This window comes from Chiloscyllium punctatum, chromosome 6, assembly GCF_047496795.1.
Source record: "Chiloscyllium punctatum isolate Juve2018m chromosome 6, sChiPun1.3, whole genome shotgun sequence".
In the NCBI taxonomy this organism is placed as follows: Eukaryota; Metazoa; Chordata; class Chondrichthyes; order Orectolobiformes; family Hemiscylliidae; genus Chiloscyllium; species Chiloscyllium punctatum.
In genome coordinates, this window is record NC_092744.1 from 15148469 (window position 1) to 15164280 (window position 15812).

General features: G+C 42.5%; 2 protein-coding genes across 6 annotated transcripts in view; one reads left to right on the top strand and one right to left on the bottom strand.

The window, feature by feature from the left end:
• The window catches only part of LOC140478741 (mediator of RNA polymerase II transcription subunit 12-like protein), a 609926-nt gene that overhangs the window by 163198 nt on the left and 430916 nt on the right, over positions 1 to 15812 (top strand). For all 4 annotated transcript variants that reach the window (XM_072572053.1, XM_072572054.1, XM_072572055.1 and 1 more), the window contains exon 16: positions 2740 to 2922. In XM_072572053.1, coding sequence (XP_072428154.1) covers positions 2740 to 2922 — 183 coding nt within the window. The remainder of the gene's footprint in view (positions 1 to 2739; positions 2923 to 15812) is intronic.
• On the bottom strand, positions 6845 to 10854 carry LOC140478462 (G-protein coupled receptor 171-like). 2 transcript variants are annotated; one of them, XM_072571719.1, is made up of 3 exons: positions 10577 to 10854; positions 8506 to 8629; positions 6845 to 8336 (listed from the first exon to the last, which is right to left on the bottom strand). In XM_072571719.1, exon 3 carries the CDS (start codon positions 8299 to 8301, stop codon positions 7309 to 7311), a length of 993 nt encoding a protein of 330 aa, XP_072427820.1. In that variant the 5' UTR covers positions 8302 to 8336; positions 8506 to 8629; positions 10577 to 10854; the 3' UTR covers positions 6845 to 7308. The 2 variants fall into 2 exon arrangements, with proteins under 2 accessions (XP_072427820.1, XP_072427819.1); XM_072571718.1 differs by lacking the exon at positions 8506 to 8629.

Sequence of the window (15812 nt, forward strand, 5' to 3'; positions counted from 1 at the left end):
TCTCTGAGGCCTTCTGACTTAGAAGCAGAGACATGACCACTGCACCACAAAGGCCCCTTTTTGTGTGTATGGCTGTCGGGAGTTGATGTCCTATTTTCGCTTCCATAACTGTAGTTGCCAATAAACCAGTTAGGGCCTTAAGCTTCTTGCTGGAGGAAAGCATATTATCTGTTGACCGAAGGGAGCTGTAGTACCATGAAACCATCCCTTTGCTCAAGTTTTGCAGTCCTTATTGAGTGTTAGTGAAGCCTGATTTATTTTTGGCTGAGGCTGGAACTCTTTGCAATTACTGGTTTTATTGAACTTTTATTACCCACTAATTATTTGGAAGAGCAGCATTTTATTGGACATGTTCCAATTGTTTCTCAATGCAATCCCCATGGAGGAAATTTAACTCTGTGAAATTGATTTTCTGGAAATGCCAAGCTTGCTGACATTAATGACAATTGCAGTTCATTTTAAGCTGATTTTAAAACATCCATTAAATCTACTTTTTATTTTGGGGCAACCTGCGTGCCTTTTATGTTTCAGTAGTTTTCATTAGCATATTTTAAGTTGTCTTCAATACTTTAAACTGAGGTGTGATGGCACAGATTCAGAAGATAAAAATCTGCCTCCAGTAAAACCAAAATACCGTGGATGCTGGAAATTGGAAATCAGCATGGAAAGTGGTGGTGAAATCAGCAGGCCTGGTAGGACAGAGGGACAGAGACACTGTTTCAGGTCTGATACGATTCTTCTAGAAGAGTTCTGCTCTTCTCCCCTACCGCAGCTTGCCAGACCTGTTATATTAGACAGGAAGCATTAACTCTTTGTCTTTCTCTACAGACGCTGCCCGATTTATTGAGCTTCTCCAGTTTTCATTTTAGAAAAAAAACTACCTGACTGAGGTTTTTGATGTGCAGTATATTCCCCTCTGCCTGTGGAATCAAACGTTTCTTGCATCTCACTTTTATTCTGGTGGTAGAACTATAGACACACACACGCACACAAGAAAATCGACCGTCCTGATACTGAAGCGCTAAAAGTGATGAGCCATTTCCTGGGTGGCAGCCTCCTGCAATTTTAATGCAACAAATATTAAGGAGAATAGTGTATATGTTTTTAAAAAAAAATGAAAGAACTGTGGATGCTGGAAATCAAAAGCTAAAGCAGAAATTGCTGGAAAAAAACTCTGGTCCAGCAACATCTGTGGAGAGAAAGCAGAGTTAACGTTTCAGGCCCAGTGACTGTTCTTCGGAACATCATATTTATGTTTCATAATATCCTACTCCAGTTCCTGTGACTTGGGACTTTTAAGATAGTCCTTAATTGTTTAAAAAGTATTTTGTTACCTTCCCCTTGTATGGGTCACCTTCGAAGAATATTATGTGTATCCATCCTGAATCTTGAAAGAAAGGCTGTGAAATTGGCAACTGTTTATTCATTCACGGGATGAGGGCATCACTGGCTAGGCCAGCATTTATTGCCCATCCCTCATTGCTCAGGGGGCAGTTAAGAGTCAACCACATTGCTGTGGGTCTGGAGTCCCATGTGGACCAGACTGGGTAAGGATGGCAGTTTCCTTTCCTAAAGGACATTAACAAATCAGATGGGTTCTTCCAACAATCGACAATTGATTTGTGGTCACCATCAGATTTTTAATTCTAGATTATTATTGAATTCAGATTCCACCATCTGCTGTGTGGGATTTGAATCCGGGCCCCTATCGCATTATCTGGATTGACAGTCCAGTGACAGTGCCACTCGGGCATCGCCCCCCAACTCGGTTAGGTTATCTTTAAAACACAAAACCCAACTTGTTCTCTGATGCCTGTTGGTAATTAAACTTCTTGTCATTATCAGGTAAACTTACACCAGTATGGTCATGCTCTGAATTGAATGTAATGATTACTGCTCCCTAAAGACCACTACCTCCAGGGTGACAAGAGGTGGCTGATAAACTCCACTCCCACAAAGACATACTTTTTAGAAACTGTCAGAAATGTGATCAAGAACTTTTAACCTGTGGACATTCAAGAAACTAATTAATCCATCCCCATAGTAGTATTTCGGGTTGATTACATGCTACTTTGACAGGAGTTTACAGTTAAAACATTTAAAAGGCAAGTGGATGGGAACGGTTGAGAAGGAGGTGGGCCAAATGCTGGCAAATGGGGCTAGATTAATTTAGGATATCTGGTCAGCATGGATGGGTTGGCTTGAAGGGTCTGTAATCTTCTCTAATCTCCAGCATCCAACTCACTTGCATGAATAGAGTGATGCTGGAAAAGCACAGTAGGTCAGGCAGCATCCGAGGACCAGGAAAATCGACATTTTGGGCAAAAGCCGAGCATTCCTGATGAAGGGCTTTTGCCCAAAACATCAATTTTCTTGCTCCTCAGATGCTGCCTGACCTACTGTGCTTTTCCAGCACCGCTCTAATCTTGACCTGTTTCCATGCAGTATGTTTCTATGATTCTATGACACATGCTTAATGTTTACAATATTTTGAATGCTTGGCATAAAGTGAGATTATCACCGTTAAGTTCTTTGGTGTAAAAGGGATCAAAGGGTATGAGAGAGACTGGGACAGGGGACTGAGTTGGATGATCAGCCATGATCATGTTAAATGGTGGAGAAGGCTGGAAGGGCTGAGTGGCCTCCTCCTATTTTCTAAAGTATAAAACTGTATCCTTTATTATTAGTTTTAGATTTAGTTATAAGTGCTAATTTCCTTATTGGCCATTCTATTTACAGATTTTCTCTCCAATGCCTGGAGATTCTTTGACTTGTGAGCACAGTACCAACCCTTCCTTGGAACAAGGTGCCCCAAGAGATGAGAAGCCAATCAGAAAAGAGAAGCAGAAGGAGCTGATCTTCCCATGCACTTATGAGCACCCTCGCCACCTTCAGTATGCCACTCACTTCCCCATTCCCCAGGTAAGGAACTACTGTACCAGGACCCATCAGAAGAATGTTTCCAAAGGCAGATGAGGAACACACAACAAAAAGTTTTATCAGATTGTATGTCAGTGTTTGACTGTATTATCTTGAGAAGTCAAATGCTTAGTTTGGATGACTGAATGAGAGTTTAGTGTTGCTAAGTTTTCTCTGTTGAGAAGACCATTTGACCATAATCCTTTCTGTGCATCTTAATGTGATAATCTTTTCAGTGGAGTCTGTCAATCTTTCGGCATAATATCTGAAATGTTCAGACCAAATGCATGTGGGGCGACGGGGGTGGAGGAGGTTGGGTTTTAAGTGTACTTTTGAAAAGAACGCATGGCTCCATGCAGCCATTGCAAGTTTGTGCTTAAGTTATCACAAATACTGTGACCTGGTTTCCTTGTATCCACCGGAGTATCTCAAAACAGAGGCTTCGTCAAGATGCCCGAGAAATCGAGTTGCTGCGAATGCTGCTTGACAATACTGTAGACCAATGTGTGCAAGAATCATTGGTAGCGATTGTAGGTTAAATGGAAATGGACCAAAAAACAGGGTATACAATAGGCTGGTTCTGCTCATATTACTGAGACATTGCTGCTGAATTTATGGCAGGGTGTTGTAAAGAATTGTGCACTTGTTGAGTTTGGAAGCTTAATTGCAATCTGGACAAAATGATAAAGCCTTTTAAGATATACAGGTTGCATGGAGGTAAGGTTTGTTGTTGGTCATCACCTTTTTATTAAACCAATTCTGTACCAACCTGTATATTTGCTTATTTGGGAGGCAAAGTACATTTGTAGTACTTGGCTTATGATGCTTCTGCGAGATTGAGCCATTTACCCAAACATTGCACACAGAATTCTTTCAATTCAGGTCCTGCCTGCTCCGTCTTCGGTAACTGCTTAAAATTGGTCAGCAGAGTACCATTTCCTGATTGACTGTGCAATACAAATGTTTGATGGTACATGTGTGTATAACAGCTGAGTTTCTCTGTATGGGACTTTAACTTGGGTAATGACAATTTGATGACATGGAGTAGTTAGATAGCCAGCTAATAATACATCATTTAATAGTCATTGGTGTCTTTCTCAGCAGTAGTCTGAGCTCGTTTTTGCAGAACAGTCAATTGTGCACACAAGCCTTCTGACTATTCTATTATATATGTCATTTATGGACCTCTTGGTGTGTTTCTAGGCCTTGCTCATTTTATTATCCATAGGCTGCTAAGAGGGACAAGATAAGAGAATTTTATCCCTCCGACCTATTCCTTCATTCAATAAGATCAGGGCTGATCTGTGACCTTAATATCTTTACCTCATACTTTCACCTTTTACTTCCTATCTTTTGAGCAACAATAGTTAACAGAAATCTCCCAATTGCTGAATTAAAATGAATAGTTAATCTAACATCTGTATGTAAGCTGTAACGTCTTACTATAAATATGTATTAATCCCCAAGATGGCCAAAAAACCTTTTGGTGTTCCAAAAAGCAGGTCCTGACAAGTTAAGAGGATCACCATCTGGGGGACAGCAGCCATTAAACTGACTTCCTATCCTTTCCATCCGTCCATTATAGCCATGTTATTATCGTGTGTCTGTCTATGTAAGAGGGGTTTTATAAGTAAGTTAGACTTTCAACTAATAGTTATGCACTGATGGTTCATAATTATCGCTGAATTTTTGTCGGGTACAGAAAACTGTCCTGTGCTTTTTGTCAACCTTAATCTAAAAGACTGATAAATTTGGGAAATTTTGTACACTTTTTAAAATCTTTTAACTTTTTGTGACAGCTCTGGGGCTTGACTTCCAGTGCATAACCCCAGTGAGTCATGACAGGATGGGCAGCCAGTAGTTCAAAAGTATCTCTGACTACGACCTTCTCGAGGTTAATTAGGGATGAAGAAGACCTCAGGCAACTTGCCAGTCATGCCACTTCTCTTTAAACTCCAAACTGCATAACCTTTTCATTTCTGTATCTGGTTGGTGGCTGATAGAATCTGTGGCTGCCTTTGTTGGTACCAGTTGAAGTCTGAATCATGCTACTTGCCCCACGCCAGGGAAAGAAAAAGCATTGCGTCACAACAAATGCCAGTGTTCATTTTAACTTTGGTATCTTGCCAACGTAATTTCACGGACCCTTGGGAGCTGCCGTAGAAACAGAAAATGTCAGCAACGGCAGGTCAAGGGGAATCTAAGGTAAGAGGCAGGTGTAAATGTTCAGAGTCTGATTAGCTGCCCCATCGCCTGATGGGAGGTTGAAATAGGATTCCTGCTGTGAGTTACCATTACCAACACCAAGTGTGGGATGGCTCAGTTGGAGTTAAAACCCCTGTTACTCTTCAAACGATTGCTCTCCACGATATAGGTAAGGCTAATGCTTGTTCAGAACAATTCTTGTCTAGTTTTAAAAAGGGTTTCAGACAAAAAAGCATGGATTGAAGGGAGTGGGATATAAGTGACCAGAAAGGAAGACACTGCAACTAATGTTGAAGAAATATCTTTCTTTACCATTTCAGTAAATATGATTAGCTGAAGAGTTAAATAGGGATTGATTATAGAGAGCTACCATGGATAGTGCTAACAAGTATCAATTTTGAGTGAAAACTGCTCATCAGTTCAACATCTAGTATAGAGAGACGATGGAGGGTTCTCATGGCACAGTGATAGTGTCCCTACATCTGGACCAGGAGACCTGGTTTCAAGTTCCACCTGCTCCAGAGGTGTGGTAATACCTTTTAACAGGTTGGTTAGAACGTAGATGCAAGGGGAGGAGAAGAAGGAATTAAAACAGTAAATTTGAGTTGGAAAGGTAGAAATAATTTTGATTAATCTGTTCAGATATGATACATTTGGGGCATGCTGGACTTCACCCTTGACCTCCTGCTCTAGAGGGAGGGGGCACTACCACTGTACTAGAGTGAGCCAGATTTGGCAAGTGATTGCCTTTGCATTCACTGCAATTTTTAAATCTGCAGTTAGTACAAACTGAGAGGAAAATAACTGAGTTAAATCAGAAGGTCTTTGCTCGAACAAAGTACAGGACCTCCAACAATGTACAAACAAAACCTGAAGCTATTTTCTGCACTAATTGTTGCGCACTTTAAAAGCTAGGCAGGAAATGTAGTTTTCATTTTCTTCAAAGAAATGGCTCTGCTGTTGATTTAATTTTTTTGTCCTTTTGTGTCCTCAGCTTTTGTTTTTAAAAACCCATCCTTTGTCACAATGTCTACCCTTGCTTTGTAGTGATTGACAGTAGGAAAACTGCAATAGAGCTTTAAAATGTACGCTGAGGAAGGAGTTGCATTTACATTGAGTCAGATTCTGACCGTGAGCCTTAGTCGTTTTATAAACCAATTGGTTAGCTTTAGAGGTGCAGTCTCTATTGTGCGGGGTATTTAACAGCCACATTGGGCACAATGAGATCCCAAGAGCATTGGAAAGATTAAATAAGATTAGTCTATTTGCTGGTGTTGAATATGGAAGCTGTGTTGATGAGGTCAATGAGATAAGCAACCCTCCATTTCATTTGAGTGGTGGAACCATTGGCATTGATTTTAGTTGGTGCGGGGCAGCCCTGGGTTTTAATCGTTCGTCAGAAAAAGCTTTCAGTTTAGACTATGCTATTGAAGCCCATCAACTTCTGCTTCTAAGATCAACATGCAAACACTGAGCAAAACCAGCTCCTGTTTCTTTTAAGCGGGTGACTCATTTTGCTTGTTTCTTTTCCTTCCAAACCACACCTATCACTTGTACCAACTTCTGCCTAATAAAGAATCCAGTCTCCACAGCCGTGCAAAGTATCACCACAGAACTGAGTTCTTGCAAATTTTAAATGATGCTCAAATATGTTAGGAAATCGGATACCACATGGAGGAGGCACTTGCTCCTCAAGTGGACATCCTGACCGTCATGACAATTGTTTATTCAATCACATCTTTAATTCAGCTTGAGTTTCATTAAATACAATATATAACACTTAAACTTGAATAACATTAGCCCACAGTGTTGTACACATTGCGCAGAATCATTTTCAAAAGTCATAAGCATCATATAATCTATCGGTAGTCACAAGTGCACTTTCCACACTGAGCGTTTTTCTTTTGTCAAGTAAGTTTTCTTGAAATAGTTTACCTTGCGTCGTAGACTTATAACTTCGACCCAAGCACAAACTCTGTAAGACCTCGAAGTAAAAACGTTGTCAATATGGTTTTTCTTCTTCTTTTTCTTCACGCAGTTTATTTGCTGAGGAAATTGTGGCATCACCGTAAAAGCTTCAAACGTTCCTATTAAACCTCAAAATTTGTGCCATTTGTTTCAATGTTTCTTCTTTGTATAGTTTTGGGGGACATAAAAGACAGAATGGATAGGTGACTGTCCATTTTAATTGCACAATGTTAAGTTGGTCTCGTTTGCTGCCTGTTCAGCCTCCCTTTTCTTGTGTTTCATCTCTTTGGCCAATCCAAACGTTTGAGTAATTTTTGACCGGAATGATTTGCAGAGGTAGAAATACAAAATGGGGTCAAGGCAGAGATTGAGGACGGCCAGGAGGAAGGTGCATTCCTTCGCCAGAAACCAGGATCGCTGCACAGTGCAGTCTCCCACCGGCTTGTACTGACTGAGTGTGTACGGAGTCCGAACAATGTGATATGGGACAAAACAAATTATGTAGATGCCGGTCAGTATGAAAACATGCCTCAGAGTTTGCTGGACATCTTTCTGCATTTCTCTGTCCTTATTTTTATACAGTTTCTTCACCACAAGGAAGTTGGAGGTCAGCAACATTGCTGAAACGTTCATGAATATTGCAATGCAGATAAAATTGGTAAGGACATGCCAGTGCAACCCCAGTGTAATTTTGATCTCTGCACACTTGAGTAGAGGTTTTGGCTCTATGTTTTTGATGGGGATTGCCATATTAGGCACCATCAGCAGCAGGACCATTCCCCAAATGACCAGAGACATCATTTTTGCAAAACCTGGCTCTTGAATCCTTTGGAATCTCGAATTTCCTGAGAGGTGAATATATCGATCTATGCTTACGAAGCCCAGGAAAATAATCGATGAATACATATTTACATAGATGAGGCACGCTGTAACCTGACAGTGGAAGATTTTCAAACCCCATGGAGCAACACCTAGGTCAACAATTATTTTGAAAGGCAGAGCCAGACTCAGTAGGAAATCGGCAGTCAGTAGGTTAATTAAGTAGATGTTGAGGCATTTTCTGGCTTTCCTTTGGCTTACAAATGACCAAAGTGCAATGCAACTCCCAATAATACCAATCAGAAAGATCAAGTAATAGAAATAAGTAAACGCTTCCATCTTGTTATTGATTACACATGGTGTATGGGAACGGTTTTGCACAGAACTCATGGTGTGCAGCCTACCACAAAAAAAAGTATTCAGACCTGAAGTAGAAAACACAAATGAGATTGTAAGTTAGCTTCTGGAATGATTACAATGTCAAAGGCATTTCATTATTTATGCAATTCTGACTTTCTATGAGAAGTCAGGTACAATTGATCGAGAAGCACTTTGATAGGTTTGTGAAGCCAAAGTTGAGAGATTCTTACTGACCTGGAGAGCAGCCTGTAAGTGCAGTTAAGGTTGCACCTGGTTTCGTTGTTCTGTTTCAGAATAGGATATGAATGCTGAACAATGAAGAGTCTGGCTGCTTCAGTCCCCAAACCCTTCTGCTCATCTATATTTGAGAAAGGAAGTATGCTAGTTACCTACTGTCCTCCATTTCCCTTAGGAGGAAGCAGCTTGTCGGAAATGCTTGATGATTCAGAAAATGTGTCACCTGCACATTAGTGGAATGCTATTAATGACCTTTTTGGAAGTTAAATACCGGTTTCTTGCCTGTTGTTTCATTATTAAAGTTCTTTTACATACCAACCACATTGTACATTCCCAGTTACAGTGTACTCTCAGACTGAATTTCCCTTATTACTCATGTGCGTGATAGGCAGTTGTTTTGTTTCAGATTACCAGAAGTATGCGTGTCAGTCTCTCAAAAGTTTAAACTGTGTTTATGAGCAATATTAAGTCTGTTTCAGTGCCTCTACTATCAAAGGTATCTCTGCTACAAGTATAACCTTGACTTTTTCAAGCTCAGATAGAGGTTCCTTTCGTCCCTCCCGTGTTCATTCATTGCTGAGTGTTTGACTTTCGTATGGTAGTACTTTGCTTACAACAATGGCCTAGCGATTCCAGTTGATGTTTCAGTACGTTTCTTTCTTTAAGGAACATTTCTCTCTAAACCAATATGCAGAGAGCCTTTTAAGTATTTGCTTCTGCGAAAAGGAAATCAGTGAAACAGAAACAGAAGTTGTTGCCACAGCTTGGCAGAAGGAAGTGAAATAGATTAGGGTTCAGATAAACATTGTGGTGGCTGCAATAATAAAGAACATGCAAGCAACAAATCCTCCAAATGGAGCAAATGTTTTGCGTGTTGGGTAGTTTGATGATCATGGGGAGAGTGATTTGAATTCATTTTCATGCACTATGTATTGCTGGTCTTATGCATTTACAGGAAAAGAAAGCAAAAGTGTTTTAAGAGTAGCAATGTTTTTCATAGGATACTAAAAACAAAACCCACTTAGAATTCTCGAATCCCCTGCACCGCGAAATCCAATGTGACTCTAGATCTCTGTGTATCATAGACTCTGTAAAGTACAGGAGACAGACACACCAACCCTCCAAAGGTCATCTCACCTAGACCCACCGCACTCCCCTATCCCTTTGCAAGACCTGTGGCTAACCCACCCAGACTGGACATCCCTGGACAGGTAAGCATGGCCAGTCCACTCAACCTGCACATTGACTCACTTTGTCAGTAAGGCTGAGGTAAGACTGCAGAAATTAAAATTTGGCACATGTAGAAACCCATAATCTGGTTCTAAAAATGATGAAAGGGGCTGGAAGGCGATAATCACAATACTATTTCTGAAGAAGATTCAGTAGACTGGAAACATTAATTCTGCCTTCTCTACACAGATGCTGCCTGTTCAGCAATTCTTGTGCAAACTTGCACTGTCCTCTCAAGCTGGTGGCTCTGGCCATGTTTGTTTTCTTGCATGTGGTGACAGATTTAGCTGGATTTCTGTGGGATTGCAGGCCCTTTATTTCATAACACAGGCCATCCTCAATACAGCTACACCGTCCCATCCTACCCTTCATGTAAAACACAGCAAACGTCTATAAAACATGAAATTGATGTGTAAAAAAAAATTACAATCTGTGCTGACAAAATAAATCCGACTGCTTGGAGTGGCGGGGCTGGGAGGGGAAGAAATATTAAGCCAAAGCACTCCGATTAGGCATGTTGTTAACAGATGTAAAAACAATAACTGCAGATGCTGGAAACCAAATTCTGGATTAGTGGTGCTGGAAGAGCACAGCAGTTCAGGCAGCATCCAACGAGCAGCGAAATCGACGTTTCGGGCAAAAGCCCTTCCACAAAAATGAATTTGTGAGCCAAAGTTTTGAAATTTACTCGCAGTTGTTTTTTTTTTCATCACGCACTTTTCAAACTAAAAGGTTTAGTTTTAATGTGTAAACATTATAGCTTCTAATCAACTACCGAGTCCCAGTGTTCGATTTCTTTTTTTTAAAGAAGCGATTTGAAGACAAAGAAACTCCGTACCTGATTGACAAGATGGATTGCTTTGTTCCCAATGAGCTTTGTTAGACAAAACTCACGTTTGCGTTAAAAGAAGCAGCTGGCTATTTGAGTGGTGCACAGTCGGCAGCAGCATCGTGTGGAAGTGTAATCTCTTTGCTCATGTTTTCCCCTTATTTCGGAGAGTGGTTTTCTGTGGGGTGTGTGGTTTTCTGAAAATTTAGTTGATTGACGTAGATGAAACTCAGCCTTCACAGCTAGCCTGCTGTATGTGTGATCCTGCCTGTGCTGAAAGGGTCCTGTACAGAATCGGCATGTTTTTGATCAGTTACAAATCTTATTACAAAGCCGCTGTCCGTCATGAAACACCGTTTTTTTTTAATGTGGGTAGTTCCCACCTACCACCCCTCGAATATTTCACAAGGGGTAACCGTGATTATTGCCAGATTTTCTTATCTGTGCTGTCATAAGAGTTATACTGTTTCCTTTTCCAAAAATAGTGACTACGCTGTGGTGAAAATTCACAGCTGTCCGTCCAAGTGACGCTCCTTCAATGCTTTCTCTCAGATTCTTGATCGGGAAGGGGATGATGTTGGGTGAAATGCCTTCACAGAAACCAGCGTCTCCTCACCTTTATTTACACATGCATGGGACATGAAGTTGACCCAGCTAGCTCAGAGCCGGCTCCCACAGTGAGCATACCACATAGGAGTGGAAGTAAGGCCATTTGGCCCATCGAGTCCACTCTGCCATTCAATCATGGCTGATGGGCATTTCAACCCCACTTACCCACATTCTCCCCGTAGCCCTTAATTCCTTGAGACAACAAGAATCTATCAATCTCTGCCTTGAAGACATTTAGCGTCCCAGCCTCCACTGCACTCCGCGGCAATGAATTCCACAGTCCCACCACTCTCTGGCTGAAGAAATGTCTCCGCATTTCTGTTCTGAATTTACCCCCTCTAATTCTAAGGCTGTGTCCACGGGTCCTAGTCTCCTCGCCTAATGGAAACAATTTCTTAGCGTCCACCCTCTCCAAGCCATGTATTATCTTGTAAGTTTCTATTAGATCTCCCCTTAACCTTCTAAACTCCAATGAATACAATTCCAGGATCCTCAGCCGTTCCTCATATGTTAGACCTACCATTCCAGGGATCATCCGTGTGAATCTCTGCTGGACATGCTCCAGTGCCAATATGTCCTTCCTGAGGTGGGGGCCCAAAACTGGAAACAGTACTCCAAATGGGGCCTAACCAGAGCTTTATAAAGGCGCAGTAGCACATCACTGCATTTATATTCCAACCCTCTTGAGATAAATGACAACGTTGCATTCGCTTTCTTAATCACGGACTCAACCTGCATGTTTACCTTCAGAGAATCCTCGACTCGCACTCCCAGATCCCTCTGTACTTTGGCTTTATGAATTTTCTCACCGTTTAGAAAGTAGTCCATACTTGTCTTCTTTTTTCCAAAGTGCAAGACCTCTCATTTGTTCACGTTGAATTTCATCAGCCATTTCCTGGACCACTCTCCCAAACAGTCTAGATCCTTCTGCAGCCTTCCCACTTCCTCAGTACTACCTGCCTGTCCACCTAACTTCGTATCATTGGCAAACTTCGCTAGAATGCCCCCAGTCCCTTCATCCAGATCATTAATATAAAACGTAAACAGCTGTGGCCCCAACACTGAACCCTGCAGGACACAGTTTGTCACTGGCTGCCATTCTGAAAAAGAACCTTTTATCCCAACTCTCTGCCTTCTGTCAGACAGCCAATCCTCAATCCATCCCAGTCGCTCACCTCGAACACCATGGGCCCTCACCTTACTCAGCAGTCTCCCGTGTGGCACCTTATCAAAGACCTTTTGGAAGTCTAATTAGACCACATCCACTGGGTTTTCCTGGTCTAACCTACTTGTCACCTCTTCAAAGAATTCTTACAGGTTTGTCAGGCACGACCTCCCCTTACTAAATCCATGTTGACTTGTTCTAATCCGACCCTGTTCTTCCAAGAATTTAGAAACCTCCATCCTTAACAATGGATTCTAGAATTTTACCAACAACCGAGGTTAGGCTAATCGGCCTATAATTTTCCATCTTTTGTCTTGATCCCTTCTTGAACAAGGGGGTTACAACAGCGATCTTCCAATCATCTGGGACTTTCCAGAACCCCTGCTACTCCTGTTTGTTGTTTTTATAGACACTCCTGTTTATTTTTTCTTTCCTTTTATTTTGTTTCCTTTTTCCCCACAGTACCACCCGACAGCGGTAGTGCTTACTTTCCCCAGCACCCATGTTGTGTGTGTGCAGGTTTCGGACACAGTGAACAACAATAAGTGTATAAATCTTTATTTATATTCCACCACCAGAAAACACTTCTGTCTATTTGTTTTTCTTCATAAAATCCGTTGTAATGTCTGTTTGAAGTCCGGTTGGCTTCATCTAGCAGACGCTTTTGCATGGTTACATCATTAATCCCATTTACGTCGCCACTGAAGTAACTCCGCAGATGCCAGTAACCCAGCACCAAGTCACTCTCCATTTACATGTGGAAAGTCCTTGACACTGACCCAGCTCCCTCAGAGCAACACTCCTGTTTATTTATTTTTTTCTTTTTTTATGTGACAAGATGTCTAACACTTTTTTAACCCCCATACTACCGCCTAACTGCGGCCGTGCTTATCTTTTTTCCTTAGCACCCATGGTGTGTGTGTGTGCAGGTGTGAGACACAAGGTGTACGAATCTTTATTCAATTTCCACCACCAGGAAGATAGGAAAACACCCAAGTGGCCAGTGACAAGCACTGCCCTTCACATCAAAGGGTAATGCTGTGTGATCAAAACAGTGAAGGGGAGGGCAGGGATTAAATCAAAACACTCCTGTTTATTTATTTTTTCTTTTTTTTAATCTCACTGCCCTTCACAAAAGGCAATGCAATCTCCTGTTTATATTTTTTTATATAACCCCCACCCTACCACCTAACTGCTGTAGTGCTTATTTTTTCCCCAGCACCCATGGTGTGTGTGTGTGTAGGTGTGAGACACAGTGAGAGACACAAGGTGTACGAATCTTTATTCAATTTCCACCACCAGGAAGATAGGAAAAACACCCGAGTGGCCAGTGACAAGCACTGCCCTTCACAAAAAAAAGGGCAATTCTGTGTCATCAAAACCGTGAAGGGGAGGGAACACTCCTGTTCATTTTTCTTTCTTTAATTTTTTTTCTTTTTTCCTTTTTTTTTCTCCTATTTAACACCCGAGTGGCTAGTGACAAGCAGTGCCCTTCACATCAAAGGGCAATGCTGTGTGATCAAACAGCGAAGGGGAGGGTAGGGACTAAATCAAAATAGAGTTGGAGGGGGAAATAATGCACTTCACTCCCTGCGGTGCCCACCCCTCCCTGAACAACTCCAGGGTGTTGATGGACACCGTGTGCTCCTTCTCCAAGGACACCCGGGCTGTTATGTAACTGCGGAAGAGGGGCAGGCAGTCGGCCCTAACGACCCCCTCCGCGGCCCGCTGCCTGGACCTGTTGATGGCCAGTTTGGCCAGGCCCAGGAGCAGACCCACGAGGAGGTCCTCGGACCTGCCCTCCCTCCTCCGTACTGGGTGCCCGAAGATCAGGAGCGTGGGACTGAAGTGCAGCCAGAAACAGAGGAGAAGGTTTTTCAGAAAATCAAAAAGGGAGTGCAAACGCCCACACCCAATATATACATGGTCCACGGACTCCACAGCGCCACAGAACAAGCAGTTGGGCTGGGAGTCCATGAACCACCGCAACCTGCGGTTGCAGGGGACTGCTGTGTGCAGCACCCTCCACCCCAGATCCCCGAGAGAAAGGGGGAGGACTCCCGCGTAGAGAGCCCTCCACTGGGGATCCCCACCGCCCGGTGGCAAATGGGCACGCCAAGGCGTGTCCGGATGGTGGATGAGGGAGAAGAGGTGGACGGTGTGCAGCAGCAGTCGATACAGGGCCTTCCTTTGTATATCGCTGAAGGAAACAAAATTCCGGAGGCGGCTCAGGTTGTGGGGCACAGGCTCCCGCGGGAAGTACGGGACCCTGGGGCCAATGTGAAATTCCGTCCGGGCTGGGGTGAGCGCGGACGGGATCCCACCGCACACCTGAGCGTCCTCCAACCGGTGCACTACATCGGGTCCGAGCACCGCCGTTTTAAGGCGTCGGATGGCGGTGGCCACGTACCGGACGTCTACTGCTGCCCTGCTACACTCCTGTTTATTTTTTTTAATTAATCTAGTCCCATTTGCCAGGATTTAGATTTTTTTAAAATTAGATTAGATTCCCTACAGTGTGGAAACAGGCCCTTCGGCCCACACTCCTATTTATATCTGTCGCCAGGACTCCCCGAGTGGACCAGATTAACAACCCCAATCAGGGTCCATCTGGCTGACCTTGTTCAGTCACTACAATGGGGTTAAAAAGCATGTTGGCCTTGATCGAATGGCAGAGCAGACTCAATGGGCCGAATGGACTAATCCTGCTCCTAGATCTTCTGGCCTTACCATTCTTCATTCACTCTGTCGAAAGCACAGTTCAATCGCGGGTGATGTCGTCAGCATTGGTGTGTCTTCGTTAATTTAAAAAAAAAACTCTGTGACACTCTCTGATGTTGGAAGTTAGTCAGATTATTAATCTGTGAAGGGATAAGAACCATGCCCGAGAATGTTCTTGGTAAACCCCAAAATTAACTCCACAGGGGTTCAGGACCTGGGAAGTAGATTAGTGAATGATCCTATGGTGCACCAACCAGGTCTCTCTGTTCTTGCACATTGTTTATTTTACACTGTCTCTTCATGTTCCTTTTACCAAATACATCATCAGGTAGTTCTCTACATTGGACTTCATCTAACCCTAATTCACCCACTCCACTAACTTGTCTACAGCCTTTAGAAGTTCTATACTGTATCGATTACCAATACTCTAATAATGTTGGTATATTGGTCAAGCATTGGTAATCAAATAACAATATTTCAAAGATTTGTGTCATGTGCAATCTTTGAAACTGCCCCCTATATACCAAGATTGAGATCATCAATATAAATCAAGCAAAAGTAAGGATCCCAGTACTGACCCTGAGGGATATCCGATACAAAGAGATTTTAAAAACTTCCATTGACTATTCTTCTGGTTCATATCCTCCAGCCATGTTTATACCTATGTTCATACTGTCCACTTTATTCAATGAGTTATAACTTTTCTCGCAATTCTGTTGAGTAGCATTTTATCAAACATGTTTCTGAACT